This window comes from Anomaloglossus baeobatrachus, chromosome 4 (genome assembly GCF_048569485.1).
Source record: "Anomaloglossus baeobatrachus isolate aAnoBae1 chromosome 4, aAnoBae1.hap1, whole genome shotgun sequence".
In the NCBI taxonomy this organism is placed as follows: domain Eukaryota; kingdom Metazoa; phylum Chordata; class Amphibia; order Anura; family Aromobatidae; genus Anomaloglossus; species Anomaloglossus baeobatrachus.
The window spans coordinates 430,155,029-430,173,447 of record NC_134356.1 but is presented as its reverse complement, the minus strand read 5'-3'; the positions used below and the strand labels follow the sequence as shown (position 1 = coordinate 430,173,447).

At 42.3% G+C, this 18,419-nt stretch overlaps 1 protein-coding gene across 2 annotated transcripts in view; it reads left to right on the top strand.

Moving 5' to 3' along the window:
• The window catches only part of MAPK8IP2 (mitogen-activated protein kinase 8 interacting protein 2), a 107,968-nt gene that overhangs the window by 69,596 nt on the left and 19,953 nt on the right, over window positions 1-18,419 (top strand). For both annotated transcript variants that reach the window (XM_075345441.1, XM_075345442.1), the window contains exons 5-9: window positions 29-1,879; window positions 6,050-6,125; window positions 10,002-10,171; window positions 11,228-11,337; window positions 15,713-15,823. In XM_075345441.1, coding sequence (XP_075201556.1) covers window positions 29-1,879; window positions 6,050-6,125; window positions 10,002-10,171; window positions 11,228-11,337; window positions 15,713-15,823 — 2,318 coding nt within the window. The remainder of the gene's footprint in view (window positions 1-28; window positions 1,880-6,049; window positions 6,126-10,001; window positions 10,172-11,227; window positions 11,338-15,712; window positions 15,824-18,419) is intronic.

Genomic DNA, 18,419 nt, shown 5'->3' with positions numbered 1-18,419 from the left:
ACTAATAAGACACATTTTCAATCTACAGAACTGGTATCCCATACACTGGTTACCCATGCAGACCAGTTGGCTCAAAAAGAAGATGACAGTGAAAATGCTGAGACAGAATTGGACAGTGAAGAAGTCACTGAGGTTTCAAGGATTGTGCCAGACAGACATCATGCATCCAGCCAAGGAGCGAACTGGGCATCACATTTAGAGTTGAGGGTATCTGCACCACCGCAAGAAGATCTAGAGGACCTGAGCCCTGAGCAGAGAGGAAACACAAGAGGGCATCCATCAAATTCTTCTAATGAAACAACATCTCCATCTTCAGATCCTGGTATTGAGGCTGATTTGACTAGTCGAGGTCGATTCCTGCTAACGGGACATTGTAGTCAGGATCTGAGCTCTCCAGGCTCTGATTCAGACATAGAAGGTGAAATAGAAGCAGCATTTGCTTGTGAGGGAGGTAGACTTGTTGGTAATATGATTTCCTCAATCTCAGAAACAGAACTTGACTTAACCAGTGAGTCAAGCAGTGGAAGGTCTTCTCACCTTACCAACTCCATTGAAGAGGCAAGCTCCCCAACCTCTGATCCAGAACCAGACCATGTGGTGGGTGACGGAGGCCGTCAAGGAATCAAAGACTCTATCTTACTTGACAAGGAAGAAGAGAGTAGGCCATTAATGATGGAACCAGAAAAGAAATATAGTACCTGGAATGAAGAAGAAGGACTCTGTCAGGAGAAAGCAGATCAGAATAAACGCAGTCTGGAAAGTATACGGCGCTCATTTTACTTACCTGTTGGACCCAAGCTTATGCCAGAAACAGATGCTAATAGTGAATATGACTCAGACTCCGAATCAGAAGCTGACCTAAGTGAAGATTCAGACTCCCCTTGGCTGCTCAGCAACCTGGTAAATAAGATGATTTCTGAAGGATCGTATCCCATTTCATGTCCAGATGAGTGTTTTCAAAGGCAGACAAGTCCATCGTGTGATACTCTTTCTCCTGCCTCTGAGTTGGATCCTGAGACAGTGGATGCAGACATTGAGGCTGAACTTGCAAGCCCCAAGGATCCTTCAGAAGAGCTAGAAACAGAAGAACAGAGCATAGAGCTGGTAGATATGGAGACACTACAACATTCTCTTAGTCGTCTTGATAGAGAGGAAAATGGTCCCGGTTTGTATGTTTTGCATGACTCATGTGACACTGTAATTCCAATTTTTGAAGGACTTCCTCTACAACTGGAGGGATTATCTCATACAACAAAGTGTCGTCCACAGTCTCCAGGGTATATTACTGAACAGAAACCTTGGCCTGGCACAGAACAAATTCTTCAGGAACGAAGAGATGGTTGGGATATTGATCGTGACTTAGATTCTGGCATTCTAGAGGATAATGATCTTTGTGATGATCTTTGTCAAGAGCTTGACCAAAATCAACCCACAATGGACATTTCAACAGCAAAAACTAATCATGGCTTTAACCTAGATTTTACGGGTGAGGAAGATGAAGATATTCCATATTACAGAAGTCTAAAAAGTTCTCCTTACCATAATTGTGTTGGAGAAGAAACGTTTATGGAGCGACCTACAGCTGAATCAAGAATCCTAGATGACTCTTTGGCCTATGATTCAATGAAATACACTTTGGTAGTGGATGAGCACACTCAACTTGAGTTGGTTAGCCTCCAGAGATGTACATCTATACTGAGTGATGGCAGTGATCTTCTTAGAGCCTGTGATGCATGTGACTTGGAGGAAGATGAATTTGGAGATGATGTGGAAGTCCATGAAAATGAATCTTCATCTGAAGACTCCTCACCAGAACCCAACATGCCTTTCTCCAAGAAGTTTCTCAATGTTTTTGTCAACAGCACATCACGATCATCAAGTAAGTTAATGGTTTATGATAAATATATGTGCGATGAACTACACAGCTATGTCAACTGCATTGTTCCTGTGCCTGGGTACAGCACATCCACCCTCTATTAATTTGAATAGGGGGCGGATATACAGTAACCGGCCATCGCCATTATACAACTGAGCACATCTTGCTGGACCTGGCAACAGCTGATTGATGGGTATGCCAGGTATTCAACCGATCAGATTCATGAACTCAAAGGATGGGCCAACAGTATGAAAGTCCTGGACAACCTATTTAACCCCTTCATGACCTTGGACGTACCTGTACATCCAAGGCCATGTCTGTTGCTTTTATGCGGGCTTGTGTGGCCAGCTCACATTTTTCCAATCACATGTTGGCTAATCTGATCAGCCGACAGGTGCAGTTAACAGGCCTGGATGGATCAAAGATCCACCTGCGCCTGTTACCTTGTTAAATCCCACTGTCAATCTCTGACAACGGGATTTAACTTGCTCCGGCTGTGAACGTGCCATTACCCACTCCCATCAGGGCCTCGTCATTACGCCGATTGGTTGTCATGAAATCCGGAGATCAGCTGATGACCCCTGTTGCTGTATTGACGAAATTCCTGTGAATGCTGGCTTAGCCCCGGCATTCATAGGAGATCAGTATTTCTGCTGTTCAGAGGGATACTAAAGCATCTCTCTGAGCAGCAGAAGTAATTGGACACTGTAGGCTTCAAGTCCGCTAGAAAAATTAATAACAAGTAAAAAGAAAAAAAAGTTGTAAAAAATAAATAAAAAAACACAAAAGGTCAAATCACCCCCCTTTTGCCCCATTGAGAATAAAACAGAAAAAAAAAAATCACATATGTGGTATCCCCGCATTCAGAAATGCCTGATCTATCAAAATATAAAATAAATACATCTGATCAGTAAAAGGCGTAGCGCTAAAAAATCAAAACTCCAGAATTATGGTTTTTTTAGTTGTCACAACATTGCAATAAAAGGCAATCAAAATGTCGCCTATACCCAAAAATGGTATGGTTAAAAACATCAGCTCAAGATGCAAAAAATAAGCTGACAGTGAACCCGAAATCCCAAAAAATGAGAATGCTACAGGTATCGGAAAATGGCAACAAAAGTTCAATTGTTTTTTTGACAAATTTCAGAATTTTTTTTCACCACTTACATAAAAGTAAAACTATACATGTTTGGTATCTACAAATTCATACCTGGAGAATCATAATGCCAATTCAGTTTTACCATGTAGTGAACATGGCTATTAAAAACCCCCAAAACAATCATGGATTTGCACTTTTTTTGCAATTTCACTGCACTTAGGAACTTTTTTCCTGTTTTCCAGTACAACATGTGGCTGAATGAATGTCCCGCAGAAAACAAGCCTTCATATGCCTATATTGATGGAAAATAAAAAAAATTATGGCTCTTGGAAATGGAGAAAAAAACAAAAGAAATGGAAAATCGCCGGGGGATTACAGGGTTAATTAAATTCCTTATGAAAAGACAATTTTGGTATACCTTTTTATTATTCCTCCTGAAAATATATGAATTGAAAACTGGGTGATGCCATTTCCCTAGTCAAAAGGGGATGTGTCCCCACACATTCTGACACTTGTCAGCACAGATTTGATAGTGTCAGATTGTGTTGGGACATGGCCTGAACTGGTAACCCCCAGTTGTCAATTTATTCACAGATTTTAAAGAGGAATTGCAGAGGAATCGTACCATACAGACATGGTTTGGTGGGTCCAACCGACTTTAAAGAAAACCACAATTCTAGCCCAGAATTGATCCGGATATCTGCCTTGACGCCCGTCCCCATATGAGGCTATGGGGACCAAAGTCCGGGGCTTTAAAATGGTGGTAGAAGGGATAGCGGATTAGAGCAAGAGCGTTATACTTACCAGTGTCCCACGCGGCTGTAACGCTACTTCTGGAGCTGCTCATTATCCATCATACATATGCACTGCTTCCCCCTCCCACTGGCGGTCCCGGCGTCTCTGATTGTAGCCCCCACTCTGTGTGACAGCATGCCTGACTGCTTTCAATTACAGTCAATTACAGACACTGTGTGCATACCTTTGGTGTAAAAATAAATTAATAAAATTGGCGTAGTGTGCCCCCATTTCATGATACCCAGCACATATAAAGCATACGGCTATGGGCTTCAGCCCCCAGCCGTGTGCTTATCTTGGCTGTGTATCAAAATAGGAGGAACCACATGTATTTTTTTTTGTTTTAAATTATATAAATAAATAATTTAAAAAATCGGCATGCTGTCCCCCCCAATTTTGATACCCAGCCATGATAAAGCTGGGGGGTTCATATTCTCAGGCTGGGTTGCCCCTTGGTTATTTGGTTCCCCCAGCCTAAAAATAGCAGCCTGCAGCCACCCAGGTTTGTCGCATCCATTAGATGTGTGAATCCCAGAACTTTACCTCATCCCAGTTGCCCTGGTCCAGTGGCAATCGGAGTAATAACGGGTTAATGACAGCTCACAGCTGCCATTAAGCCCTAGATTAGTACTGTTAGGCATCTATGAGACACCCCCAAATACTAATCTTTAAGTGAAAAGAAAGAAAACACAGAAAACATACTTTATTTGAAAAATAATACAAAAACACCACCCTTTTTCTCCCCTTTTTTAACTCCAAAACACCCAATTCCAACGTAATCCACACAAGATCTGACGACAATTCCAGACCTGCTACATTACTGAAGGCACAGTGTGCAGGCACAGAACATGACTGGATGCTGTGGGCTTCAGACACAGACTGAGCTGTTGCAATGAGCAGTGACATCACTCAGTTTATCTGCGGTCATAGCTGTGACCGCAAATAAACTGAGTGATGTCACTGCTCATCGCTGTGGCTCAGTCTCTGCCTGAAGCCCACAGCGTGTGGTCATTTTCTGTGCCCGTGCGCTGTACCTTCAGTAATGTAGCAGAGCTGGAATCATTGTGGGACCTCATATGGATTACATTGGAACTGGGTGTTTTGGGGGTCAATAAAGGGAAAAAAGAGGTTTTTTCTGCATTTTATTTCAAATAACGGATTTTTTCTGTGTTTTATTTTTTTTTTACTTACAGATTAGTAATGAGGGGTCTCATAGTCACATCTCATTACTAATCTAGGGCTTAGTCGCAGCTGTGAGCTGTAATTAACCCCTTATTACCCCATTTACAAGGGCAATTAGGATGAGTCAGGTAAAGTTACAAGATTGTCGCATCTAATGGATGCGACATTCCTGGGCAGCTGCCGGCTGCTATTTGTAGGCTGTGGGAGGCCCAATAACCATGGGTCTCCCCAGCCTGAGACTACCAGCCCCTAGCTGTAAGCTTTATCAAGCCTGGGTATCAAAATTGGGGGGTGACTGCAAGCTCTTTTTCTAAATTATTTATTTAAATAATAAAAAAAAAGCCGCATGCAGTCCTTCTTATTTTGATACACAGCCATATAAGCGCATGGCTAGGGGCTGCAGGCTGTAGCTATATACTTTATCTGTGCTGAGTATCATAATATGGGGGGACCCTACGCCAATTGTTTTATTTATTTTTACACTATAGTCATTTACACAGCGTCTGTGATTGAAAACAGTCAGACACGCTGTTGTCATACAGAGTAGGGGTGCGTCTGATTGCAACCAGTTAGATGCCATGACTGCTGGTGGGTGAGGGAAGTGGTGCATATGCATGAGGGATAATGAGTGGCCCCGAAAGTAGTATGAGTGCCCCGGAAGAAGCTTTTACAGCCGCGCGGAACACTGGTAAATATATTGTGCCTGCTTTTCCCTTTTTTTTTTCCTAGATTTTTCCTTCATCTTTTCTTTAATTACCCGGGTGGGTGGATCCGGATGGGTACCCAGAGTTCCCTGAGAATTTTGGGTTCGGGGGTTGGTGCATAGGTAGTTTTGAACCCACGTGGATCTGTACTTTTACAGTCCGAGTTCGCCCATCACTACTCCAGAATTGTAATTTCATGAGTAATACTAATCCTTACTAAAATAGACATGTGAAAATGGTGTCATGTCTTTTTTATTTTTATCTGTAAATATACTGACACTTGATGTAATCCTTAATTTTATGATGACTCCCTCATTTTAACAATGTATGTACAATTATTTTATTGTGTCTTGTGAGGTTTGTAGAATAATATGTTATGTGATATTCTTCCAGGCACTGAGTCATTTGGGTTATTTTCTTGTGTACTCAATGGAGAAGAGCGAGAACAAACACATAGAGCTGTTTTCAGGTATGAGAATTTTATCCCATACTACTTCATTATTAAGTATGTATATGATAAACTCTGCTTTGCACAAAACACAAGTAAGAAACCACCGAACCGAAGCATCGTTTTTCCCTATAATTTGTCCTGTAAATATTCACAATTTATTCTTAGAAATTCAGAATGCAATTTTAATAATTATTAGTGGTGAAAATACTTTGAATATAACTATTAAAAACACAATGTAAATTTACCTGGAATAGACAGCAAACATTAATACTGCATACAATGGTTAGTAGATACCACAAATGGTTCAGGGAAGGTCAATAAGTGAACCAGATAACATAGAGAGGTAGAAACGGGTTTTCAAGCGCCGCGCCAATGATCATCAATCAAGGGATCAGATTCATGTATCTTTATTATTGCACAGGTCTACGCGTTTCAGGAGCTCAGCTCCCTTCCTCAGGACCGTCAGAAGTAAGACAACATCAAATCCCAACATCAAGAGATTTGATGTTGTCTTACTTCTGACGGTGCAGAGTTGCCTCAGACTAGTCAGAGTACCCATGATAACCCATGTTGACTTCTGCCACTGTTGAACCTACAACGTGCACTTCCACATCCAAACTAAACCGTCAAAGAGTGAAAACACTTGGTCAGGTCTGAAGAATCACATTTTTTCCACATTTACTTTGTGGACATCTGTGTGCATTTCTGTTGCTTAACTGAGGACTATATGGCAGTAAGTAGGCAAGCCGGAGGAGGCAGTGAGATACTAAGGGCAATGTTCTGCTTGGATTCTGGCATTCATGTAGACTGAGTACAACCTATAATGACAGTAGTATAGCCTAATGTCAGTGGCCTTTAGCGGGATAATGCTTCTTGTCATACTGCAACAATTGTTCAGGAATGGTTTGAGGAATATGACAAAGTGTTCTTGGTATTGACTTGGCTTCCAAATTCCTCAGATCTTGGTCCAGTCGTGTGCTAAAGCAAGTTGAGTCCATGGAGGGCTTGACCCCATAACTAGAAGATTGCTGCTAATCTCTTGGTGGCTGATAGCACAGGACGTGTTCAGTAGATTTGTGGAGTCCCTGACTTGACGATTCAAAGCTGTTTTGGCAGGAAGAGAGGAGACCTACACAATATTAGGCAGCAGGTGTAAAGCACCACTTCAACACTTTTTTATATTGCTCCACTGGAGTGGTACATTAAATGTAAGTACCCTGACCCCTGTATGGTACTCACCTTCTAGTGGCTTCATCTTCTATCGCTACCACGCTAGTCGGTCTCGGCGATTTGTGACCTGCCACTGCTCGAGTGTTTCATGGAGCACTCTGGAGATCCCAAATTAATGCAACTCTATGAGAGCCTCGTTCTGACTTCGTTCTGACTCTCTCATAGAGATTCATTGGGAGCTTGTGACATAACTTCTGACTTCCTGCCAGTCAGAAGTTACTCTAAAAGATTGCACCGCAGGAACGGAGCAACGTTGATAAAACATGAAGATGCTGGAAGGGGCAGGGGGCTTACATTTAAAGCGCCTCTTCAGCGCTGAAAAAAAACTGTCTGGGCTGGTGCTTTAAATGTTGTGGCTGATTGAAAGTATCACATTATTCTGAGCCCTCTAACCCTCACTATTAGCTGGTACTTTTCGTTTAACAAATGTTAGTGTTACAAGTTATGTTATTACATTGACAAGAGAATAAACCAAATATGTTCTTTATTGAAAGACTTTATATAAAGTCAACCATTGTCCTTCTACAAAAACTTGCATACATGTCATCACTTCCAACATAAATGCTAATTTTAATCGATTTATTCTTCATTCGAGCACTCCGCATTTATAGAAATATAATTGGATAATAGAGCTTCTTCAGAATAGCCGAATGGCATCGTACAGTAATGTAAAAATAATCACAAATTACTGGCCACAATACCAAGAAAGCACAGAAGCTTTATCATAGAGATCCCATCCATTCATCATTGAGCTCCTTCTTGTAAGCGAATTGTCAGCATTCTGTTTTGCTTTGTCACTCGAAAAAAATCAGCTTTCATTGAACTTTTTATTTTCTCAGCAAAAAAAATCATTATTGGGTACCACGGCCAGAGAAATCCCTGATGACCTACGTCTTGACTTAGAAAACAAATGGACCAAACTGATTATTTAGATACAAAAACTGTAATTTACATTACTTAGAGACACCAAGGCTAAACATTTGTATGTATAGAAAAGTGAGTCACTAAAGTGGGCTTTAAAGGCAACAACATCGCTAACAAGATGTCGTTGGGGTCACGGAATTCGTGACGCACATCCGGCCTCGTTAGCGACGTCGTTGTGTGTGAAATGCAGGAACGACTGTTCACGATCCAAATTACTCACCATATCGTTGATCGTTGACACGTCGTTCTAATTCCAATTATCAATGCTGTTGCAGGACGCAGGTTGTTCGTCGTTCCTGCAGCAGCGCACATCGCTATGTGTGACACCGCAGGAACGAGGAACATCACCATACCTGCGGCCGTCCGCAATGAGGTAGGAAGGAGGTGGGCGGGATTTTCCGCCCGCTCATCTCCGCCCCTCCGCTTCTATTGGGCGGCCGCTTAGTGACGCCGCTGTGATGCCGAACGAACCTCCCCCTTAAAGGAGAGATTGTTCGGCTGCCACAGCGACGTCGGTGAAGAGGTAATTGCGTGTGACGCTGCTGTAGCGATGTTGTTCACTACGGCAGCGATCACCGCGTGACGCGCCACCGACGTGGGCGGGTGCTATCGCTCGCGACATTGCTAGCGATGTTACAGCGTGTAAAGCCCGCTTTAGACTTAAGGGTACTTTACACGCTGCGATTTCGGTACCGATGTCGCAAGCAGGCCCGTGGTGCACAACATAACTAACTCCCATCACACGGACTTACTTTCCCTGCGACGTCGCTCTGACCGGCGATCCGCCTCCTTTCTAAGGGGGCGTTTCGTGCGGCGTCACAGCGACGTCACACGGTAGCCGTCCAATAGCAGAGGAGGGGCGGAGATGAGCGGCCTGAACATGCCGTCCACCTTCTTCATTCCTCAATGCCGGTGGACGCAGGAGATGTTCGTCGTTCCTACGGTATCACACATAGTGATGTGTGCTGCCGCAGGAACAACGAACAACATCGTACCTGCAGCAGCAACGATGTTAAGGAAATGAACGATGTGTCAACGAGCAACGATTTTTCACGTTTTTGCGCTCGTTGATCGTCGCTCGTTGGTGTCACATGCTGCAATGTCGCTAACGGCGCCGGATGTGCATCACTAACAACGTGACCCCAATGATATATCGTTAGCAATGTCGCAGCATGTAAAGCACCCTTTACACTAGATGTTCTGCAGAGTGCTAATATGTTCTCTTATTATGGGCGAGCAGTACAATTCTCGGTGCTCGAAATGATGAGTGAACACTACGATGCTCGGGTGATCTTTTACTAGAATTGAGCAGGTCAGACACTCGAACGGGCTCGACACGAGTAATGAGTATAATGGAAGTCAATTATTGGGCAGCTCGGTGGTTCTACACCCACATACAGCCAGCAATATACAGAGCATGTTTGGGGGACAGAGGGCAGGGTTTGGGTGTTTTTTTGCACACAATACTTCTGAAAACTGCTTTTTCCCTCAGTGAGAGCCCATCAGAGACTTCGAATGGTTGTCACTGGGGTGCCAGCTCCCATCATTATGTGAAGTAAGCCTGTGCTTTGTGTTTGATGTTTCATGGACAACACATCCAAGCACCTGCGATACTCAGCTAATTAATTGTATAATTGTTGATAAAAAAATGAGCAGGTTCCCTGTAAATAGTATATTCAGTTATGCTGGGAAGATAGTAATTATTTCTACTGTAATACTGTCTGCGACTCTGATTTTCAGGTTTATCCCTCGTCATGAAGATGAGCTTGAGTTAGATGTTGATGACCCATTGCTGGTGGAGTGCGAGGACGGTTCATGGTGTCGTGGTTATAACATGAGGACGGGAGAGAGAGGGATCTTCCCCTCTTTTTATGCCCATGAAGTTATATGTCCAGTGAAGGAGAATGTAGGTAAGGATCTACAGAGGTAACATATCTTTGTAATACTATCATGGGTTTTTTCAGTCATTATTCCACCAATTTTCAATAGATAAATACCGTATTTTTCGGACTATAAGATACACTTTTTTCCCCCCAAATGTTGGGGGAAAGTGGGGGGGTGCATCTTATAGTCTGAATGTAGGGCTGAGGGGAATGAGGGTGCTGCGGTGGAGTGGGTCATCGGGGGCACGAGCAGACTGCAGTAGCGCCTGCCGTGACCACGTGGGCCCGCTCATTACATATGCACGCCAATCCCTCAGCGCTGAAGCCGGTGCTGACAGGTGGGTGGGATGATGGGCGGGGGATGCGCGCATACTAAACAGCCTGCCTGCATGATCACCCCTGGCAACTACAGCCTGGAGTGATCATGTGCGGCTATATTCACTGCTCTCCGCGCATCATCATCAGCGCGGGGTGCAGTGAATCAGTACACTCACCGTTCCCCTACAGCACCGCGATCTCCTCCTGTCCGCCGGCCACGCTGTGTGGAGACTAGCTGTTCTCCGATACACAGCCCGTACCGGAGAACAGCAAGTCCCAGGAGACCGGAGATGGAACGGAAGGTAAGGTGAGCATAATATGTGCGTGCGTCTGCGTGCTTGTGTGTTTGTGTGTGTATGTGTGAGTTTGTGCGTGTTTGTACGTGTTTGTGCATGTGTGGAATGACACAATAGGGGACCCGAATTGGACATTTAACAAGTTGTGGAACGAATTGTCTGTATTGCAATGATTTCCTATGGCAAATCTTGCTTTGCTGAACGAGTAACTTGGTTAACAAGCACACTCCCAAAACGGATTGTTCTCATTAACCAAGGTTCCACTGTATAGCGCCATTAATTTCACAGCGCTTTACAGACATCATCAATGGCGCACTATGTATGAGAAATCAGACACTGTTTCCATCGCTCCAGACTTTACTCCAGACCTTCAACAAAGATGACTGTGTGCTGAGATGTTTTACCTTTACCTGCTGCCCTTTGTCTATGTTTCTACTATATTCATATACATTTCTTGATTTCTGTACAGTGATTAAAGGCAATTCGCCTTGGGTCCAGATGTTTGATGTACAGTTTCTTGGTTCTGTTGAAGTTCCACATCACCAGGGCAATGGTATCCTGTGTGCAGCCATGCAGAAGGTAAGGGAATAAGATTATAGGAGATGGGGGTACATGGAATCCTGGAACTACAGTCTGATAATATTTACCATGTAAAACATAGTACCCAAAGCCATATGGTTATTTGGAAGAAACTGTAATGCAAAAAACAGGTAATGCTAGTGCAAGGAGATTGTGTACATAACATTAAACAATGGATTTTTAGCATTTGTATTAGGAAGATTTATAATTTCACACAGCCTTGCTCTACTTCACTTTTCGCATGTAACCACAGTAGATGCAAGCAATAAGATCAGTGAGAAGAGCAGGACTGTATGACTTTACTTGTCTCACTCAGAGACACTTTTTACCATCTCAGGGGGGTGACTTCATTTTTTACCCTGCCTGATTCCTCCAGCTTATGATTGGTCAACATAAAGTGAAAAACGTAACAGCCCCCAGAAACAAATCTTGAATTGATATTTGCAAGTAAAAAAATTTGGTTTAAAAGAACAGAGGGTCCTCAGTGGTTGATACCTTTTAATGGCTAACTGAAAAGATGGTAATAATTGCAAGCTTTCGAGACTACTCAGGTCTCTTCATCAGGCATGGTATAACACAAAATCTGAAGAGTCACATATTTATACACAACAGGACATAGAATGGGGCAGTAAAAAAAAACAACCAAGTTATATAAAACAGAACTATCACTATGGCAGGTGGACAAACTGTTGTAGCCATAAATTTTGCTGCAGTTCAGTGTGAAAGTTTTATTGTCCTCTGATCAGGGTCTGGTCCAGGCTGTGACACGCTCGGATGGTCAGAGGAGCACATCTTTTAACTGGTGTAAAAAGACATGAATCCATGAGACACATTCATTCCTACTCTGAATGTGTCAAAGGTCATCATAAGTTTGTACTCCCAAAGTCTCCTATCTCTCTGGGACTTGAAATTTCCTTTCAATACCAGCAATTTCATGTCCATGATGCTGTGGTTTGGGTTACAAAAATGTTTGGCCACAGGTAGATCCATCCTTTTCTCTCTAATTGTGTGGCGGTGAGAATTCATCCTTGTCCTGAGCTGTTGTCCGGTCTCCCCTACATACAGATCCCCAGTTGGACATTTGGTACATATAATTAAGTACACCACATTGGTTGTGGTGCAGCTGAAGGTACCTGGGATGTGGTAGTCCTGATGTGATCTGGGAATCTTTATCTTGTCTGTTGTCAATATTAATGGACAGGTCTTGCATTTTTTCTGGTTGCAGGGAAATGTTCCTGTTGGTGTTGGAGAGGACAGGGAGCTTCTGACAATGATGCTTCTTAGATTCGGGGGCTGTTTAAAACACAGAAGTGGGGGGTCTGGAAAAATAGATTTTAACCGGGCATCTTTTTGCAGTAATGGTTGTAGTTTCCGTGCAGCTCCTCTAAACACCTCCAGATGTGGATTGTAGGTGACTACAAGAGGGACCCGGTTGTTTTCTTCTTTAGTTTTATAATGTAGGAGATGGTTTCTTGATATTCTGGTGGCTCTTGTAATCTGGTTTTCAATTGTTCTTGGGTGGTAGCCTTGATTCAGAAAGGTCTTTCTGAGGCCCTCAAGGTGATTGTCTCTATCTGTACTGTTGGAACATATCCGATTGTACCTGATAGCCTGGCTGTATACAATAGAGTTTTTTATGTGTTTTGGATGAAAACTGTCCCATTTCAGGTATGTTGGACGGTCAATTGGCTTCTTGTACAGGGATGTCTCTATTTCATTGTTCCGTAGTTTAATGATGGTGTCCAAGAAGTTGATTTCAGTGCAGGAGTAGTTGAGTGTTAGGTTGATGGTGGGATGAAACTGATTAAATTGTTCATGGAAGGTCTTCAGCTGCTGCTCCGACTCTGTCCAGATGATTAAAATATCGTCAATGTAACGGTAGTAGGCTAGAGGCCTGATAGGACAAGAGGATAAAAAGTCACTCTCAAGCTTGGCCATGAAAAGATTTGCATATTGTGGTGCCATTTTGCTTCCCATTGCAGTCCCAGTCTCCTGTAGATATATGTCATTGTCAAATGCAAAGTAATTATGGGTGAGGATGAATTTTGTAAGCTTCACCACAGAATTGGCATCAGTTCCTGTATTTTCCAGGAAAAGTTTGTAAGCATTTAATCCATCCTGGTGTGGAATATTCGAGTACAAGGATTCCACATCCATGGTAGCAAGGATGGTTCCCTCTGGAAGAGGACCTATTGCTGATAGTTTTTTCAACAGGTCAGTAGTGTCCTGGATGTAGCTGGTTGTATCCCTTACCAAAGGTTTAAGGATACCCTCTACCCATCCAGAGACTTGTTCAGTGAGGGTGCCCACACATGAAATTATGGGTCTTCCTGGGTTTCCAGATTTGTGAATTTTGGGAAGTATGTAGAATGTGCCTATTCTTGGACTCACCGGTATCAGTTCATCAGTTCTTATGGATATGTCAGGCAGACCAGAGGCCAACTTGTTAAGTTCCTTGTAATAGTCCTGTGTAGGGTCAGACTCCAATTTCTTATAGTAGCGTGTGTCCATCAGTTGTCTGTGTGCTTCCTTCATGTAGTCTGATTTGTTCATCATGACTATTGCACCCCCCTTGTCTGCAGGTTTAATGAGGATTTCTTTGTTGGTTTTCAAAGATTTTATGGCCCTTCTCTCCTGGGCACTGATGTTGGATGGTTGCCTCCTGTGTGTGTCTAGGAAAGTGGATTTTACCAAATGTATGAAAGTGTCTATATAGTTATCCAGATGAGGGTTGCGTCCTGGTGGAGGTGTCCAATCTGATCTTTTCCTGGTTGTCAAGATCCGTCTTCCTTCAGTCTGGGTGGATTCTGAAACATCTGCATCGCTAAAATATTCCCTCAGACGTAGTCTCCTGAAGTAATCTTCCATGTCGCTGCAGAGTTCAATTTTGTCTAGAGCTTTAGTAGGACAAAATGAGAGTCCTCTAGAAAGCACATTAAGTTCCACTTTGTTTGGTTTGTAATCCGAGAGATTGATAACACAGTTAGATGCTTCTGTGCCTTGAATGGAGTGGTTGTCCAAGTTGTCAGGTTTTGGCTTTGTTCTCCACCTGTTTGTATTAAGTCCTGAATTGAGGCGCAGTCTATGTAGCTTCTTTTCCTTGTTGTGGATCAGAAGGGTTCGTAGTCTGTAATAGTATTGTTGTACTTTTTGTTCTGTGCTTTCTGGTAGTGTCTTCCTTTGTGTTTCAAATTCCCTCTGGATTTTACTCTTGATGCTGTAGAAGACATGCAAAAGGTGGTTCCTTAGACTCTCAGAAGTCCTGTGACAAAGGTTTTGTGCATAATGGGTATTGTAGGTATATAGAATTGGGTTTGTAATCCAGAGTCTTTTGGGGATCAGATTCTCCTTTTTGCATTTGGATAAGAAAAATATGTCGCTGTCCAGTTGTGCGCGTTTCTTCAGAAGTGTCTTTAGTTCCATAAAGATGCGGTACATTCTGGAGACCGGACAACAGCTCAGGACAAGGATGAATTCTCACCGCCACACAATTAGAGAAAAAAGGATGGATCTACCTGTGGCCAAACATTTTTGTAACCCAAACCACAGCATCATGGACATGAAATTGATGGTATTGAAAGGAAATTTCAAGTCCCAGAGAGATAGGAGACTTTGGGAGTACAAACTTATGATGACCTTTGACACATTCAGAGTAGGAATGAATGTGTCTCATGGATTCATGTCTTTTTACATCAGTTAAAAGATGTGCTCCTCTGACCATCCGAGCGTGTCACAGCCTGGACCAGACCCTGATCAGAGGACAATAAAACTTTCACACTGAACTGCAGCAAAATTTATGGCTACAACAGTTTGTCCCCATGCCATAGTGATAGTTCTGTTTTATATAACTTGGTTGTTTGTTTTTTTTTTTGTTTTTTTTTACTACCCCATTCTATGTCCTGTTGTGTATAAATATGTGACTCTTCAGATTTTGTGTTATACCATGCCTGATGAAGAGACCTGAGTAGTCTGGAAAGTTTGCAATTATTACCATCTTTTCAGTTAGCCATTAAAAGGTATCAACCACTGAGGACTCTCTGTTCTTTTAAACAACATTTTTTTATCTCTACTGGCTAACACGGCACAAAGATATATTTTACTTGTATTTGCAAGTAAGCGTTTCTGGATGCAACAGGTTCCCGCTAAGAGGGTATATAATGAGAAAGTTACACAGCCTCAATATAATTTATTACAGTGTAAAAGACTACCTATAGCATCCAGTGGTATCTGGTTTACTTCTGATGACATGGTCAGCAAAATAAGACAATTCTTACATGATACATTATCATACAGTTCCAAATCATGTTATCAATCACTGCAGGTTATCTATTGAATTACAGTTCTGTACAGTTATTGGATTTTATATCACCATCAGATCGCAACTGCGAGGAAGCTGACGGTGCACCTGCGGCCGCCTGCGAGCTGTGAACTGGAGATTTCCTTGCGTGGTGTCAAACTCATTCTAAGAGGAAACGACAGACCTGAGGTAAGACAGACGAAAGAGACTGCAAATGTTATTGTGTAAAGATGAGATAGAGAATATATACGTCATCAACTTGCATTTACTGTGCGTGTATTGACATAGATTGGCACATGGCCCATGGAAGATACATCAAATCTATTAAAAAGCATGTGCGAAGGCAGAATTCCACCATGCCTATTAGCCGTATCCACTTATTCTCCGTCTGCTTTCTTAAACTGAGTATGGAGAAAATTGAATTCATTATCTTTCCACCACTACTCTGAAATATCTCACTAGACTTCACAATTACTATTAATGGCTTCAGATTTTTCCATTCTCCCAAGTCTGACGCCTTGGGGTAATGTCTGACTATACTCTGTCCTTCAGATCACATATTCAAGCCCTTCCTGCCGCTATTAGCTAAAAACAGGGAGCTTTTATTTGTTAATGTTTTCATGTTCTTATAATATATATATATACTGTATATGTATATACCAAGGAAGATTTTGTTTCAATAAATCTGTGCATATGGTTATGTAATGTAGTGTGAGATTGTTAACATATTCACCTACTGTCGTCTTCTCCGGTATCCAGTGCTGTTCTGCTCCTCTTCTCAGTGATGTCACTGCTCTTTATACTCTTCAGGTCATACTGCACTCTCCTTGACCCTGAAGTGGATTTTACATTTTAAGTCTATAGAACTTTAGAACCAGGCTCCATAGACTTACATTGTAAGAGAGACTTCTGGCTCACGCATAGGTTGATCTGGATAGTCTAAAGAGCGGTGACATCACTGAGAAAAGGAGTAGAACAATGCTGGATACCAGAGAAGACGGCAGTAGGTGAGTATCTTAATTAATACACACTACATTGCATACACATATACACAGATTTATTAAAAATAAATCTTCATGGGAGGGCTTCTTTACTATCAGGAAAAATCTTCTTCTGCTCCAGATTCCCATTTTCACAATCCAGACAGTACCTGCAACATGTTGTATTCACTCCTATTTACTGCTGTTATTTATTATCTGTCCAGGTTGTAAATTTGCAGTGTCCTTTGAGCACTGTGTCATCATTAGTCATTCTAAGTATTATAATTAGACAAATTACAAGGTTTAAAAGTTTAAAACTTGCAGTGTTGATACATAGCAGGTTACAGTAATACCATTGCTATTTCGCACCATCTTTCAGTCCCCAGTGATGTACTTTCATATAATGACATGACGTGGCTCCTGTAAAATTACCATGGCTGCTTTTTAACAATCTGGTTATATAGCAAGGGCTCATCCATCATGTGTGACACCAAGAAAGAGAAAAAAAAACAAAACATTTTACTGACTGAAATAAAACTTGTCAAGGTCATTTGAAAAGGTTGACAATGAAAACGCTGAAACTTGAGCTGCTGCTTAAGGCCCCCTTTACATATCACGTCCGTTTAAAAAAAAAAAAAAAAAAGCATATTTTGCACTTTCTGTTTTAGCCATCCGTTTGCGTATGTGGCATCCGTGTGCCGTCTGTGGATATGTGTCTCTGGTACTTGTGACACGTATTGGGGAAAAACACATTGCTCTAAAATGTTTTTTAATGTGTTAAAGATGTTCAAAGAAAGACAGATTTTACAGCTATTAACCAAATAAATAAATAATTGAAAAAAACGACGTAAGCCCCCCTCATTATTGGTAACCAGCAAAGGTAAAACAGGGAGATTGGCTGACATTATCAGGTTGGGAAGGTCCATGGTTATTGGGCTCTTCCCATCCTAAAAATACCAGCCCGCAACCGCTCCAGAAGAGGAGCATCACTTTATATGCGCCAATTCTAGCACTTTGCCTTGGTTCTTCCTCATTGCTCTGGTGCATTGGCAATCGGGTGATGTTTTATGGAGTTGATGTCAGCTGTGTAGTGCAAGCTGGCATCAAGCCCAGGTGTTAGTAATGGAGAGATGTCTATCAGTCAGCCCCATTACTAATTCAGTAATCCAAAAAAAGAAGCACCCTGTGTAGTGTCAGCTGGCATCAAGCCCTGGTGTTAGTAATGGAGAGGTATCTATCAGACATCCCCATTACTAACCTAGTAATCCCTCCCCCAAAAACACACAAAAAATGATTTCAATAAATATTGGCCTAAACTTTCCCTTGTTTACCATTTTATTTAAAAAAAAAAACAAAAAAACATGCAGCACCACATTAGTCCAGGGACTCCGCCGTAGTCCTCCAAATCCATCGTAGTTCTAAAACGATATGTGAGAAAAATAAAGACGCTTAACCTCGTTCACCACTTTATTCAAAAGAGAAAAAAAATCCCCAGCTGCTCCTATTTAGTCCAGCGAGGATTTTGACAAAGTCTATGAAGCTTAGTTCTTAAGGTCCCGTTACACGCTACGATATATCGGGCGATATGTCGTCGGGTTCACGGATTCCGTGACGTACATCCGGCATCATTTGATATATCGTAGCGTGTGACAGCTATGAGCAACTGTTAACGAGCAAAAATACTCACCTTATCGTTGCTCGTTGACACGTCGTTCATTTTCAAAATATCGGTCACATTCCTGGATGCAGGTGGTTCGTCGTTCCTGAGGCAGCACACATCGCTCTGTGTGACACCTCGGGAATGA